Source organism: Frankliniella occidentalis, unplaced genomic scaffold (assembly GCF_000697945.3).
Source record: "Frankliniella occidentalis isolate FOCC.00 unplaced genomic scaffold, Focc_3.1 Scaffold4, whole genome shotgun sequence".
In the NCBI taxonomy this organism is placed as follows: domain Eukaryota; kingdom Metazoa; phylum Arthropoda; class Insecta; order Thysanoptera; family Thripidae; genus Frankliniella; species Frankliniella occidentalis.
The window spans coordinates 668,147-669,167 of NW_026267134.1; the positions used below are offsets into that span (position 1 = coordinate 668,147).

The 1,021-nt window shown below is 60.6% G+C and overlaps 1 protein-coding gene across 1 annotated transcript in view; it reads right to left on the bottom strand.

Moving 5' to 3' along the window:
- Positions 1–1,021, bottom strand: part of LOC113203643 (nascent polypeptide-associated complex subunit alpha, muscle-specific form-like) — a 98,337-nt gene that overhangs the window by 9,119 nt on the left and 88,197 nt on the right. Inside the window, exon 6 of the mRNA XM_052267600.1 lies at positions 713–880. Within this exon, the coding sequence (XP_052123560.1) occupies positions 713–880 (168 nt within the window). The remainder of the gene's footprint in view (positions 1–712; positions 881–1,021) is intronic.

Sequence of the window (1,021 nt, forward strand, 5' to 3'; positions counted from 1 at the left end):
CGCGGCCGGCGGGGCCACTCTAGGCCCCGTGCGGCGACCACCACCAGCTAGCTGTGGACCTCGCGCCAGCCGGATCCCAGCATCCGGGTCTAAGTCTGGGCGAAGCGTGAAAAGCAGCGATTTAAAACTGTAAAAACCTTAAAACTATGCGCACTTTTTGAAGTCGCGTGTCATGTCTACAAACAGACGTGTGCAGGGTGGGGGGGGTAAGACCGTCGAACGCCGTCGTCACTGACTCGCCTCATGTTTTATTTTAATTCCCCTTTTCCCGAATCGGCTGCCGCTGCCCGCATTTTATCATTTCAATCACCGCGGCGGAGAGGAGCTTTCGGGGTAAAACTTGCTGCATGTGCCGGCCGGGCGGCCGCGCCACGGCGCGCCACTCCCCTCCCGCGGGCGTCTCTCCCCTATCGGGGAACGATTTTTGTGTTTCTTTTTGTCCTTAATTAGGAAGGGATCCATAAATAATTGGCGGTCGGTTTCACAGGCGCGCCGTCGTCGTTCGGTTTGGCGGGCAGAGGCCGGGCCGTCTCCTCCCAGACGGGCCCCGGGCCGCCGGGCCGAACGGAGCCAGAACCAGTTTGGGGTTTGGCCGCGAAGGCGGGCCTCCCAAGTCCCCCCCGCGACCGAAGATACTCGGGCGGGGCGCGGATCGGGTCCAAAGTGCAGGTCAGGTCAGGGGTTGGTCCAGGAGGGGCGGACGCACACTCACCGTGTTGGTCGGATGCGGCCCGGGGCCCCGCCAACCCCAGCGAGGCGCGGGGCCCGGCGGGGACGCTGCGCACAGGCATGGGGCCGTGGGGGCCCTGAGCGGGGCCCTGGCCGAGGCTCGGGCCCTGGAGGGGGCCCAGGCCCAGGGGAGGGCCAGTGGTGGCGCCACCTGCAACACACAAACATCCACAAATTAGTCTACGGTACATAGAAAAGTAATACAATGGTTTTGATCGATTAGAGATGTTAAAAGCATTATTGGTCACTGAAAATCTTTTTTAGAAACTAAGTAATTTCTTTGATAAATTTG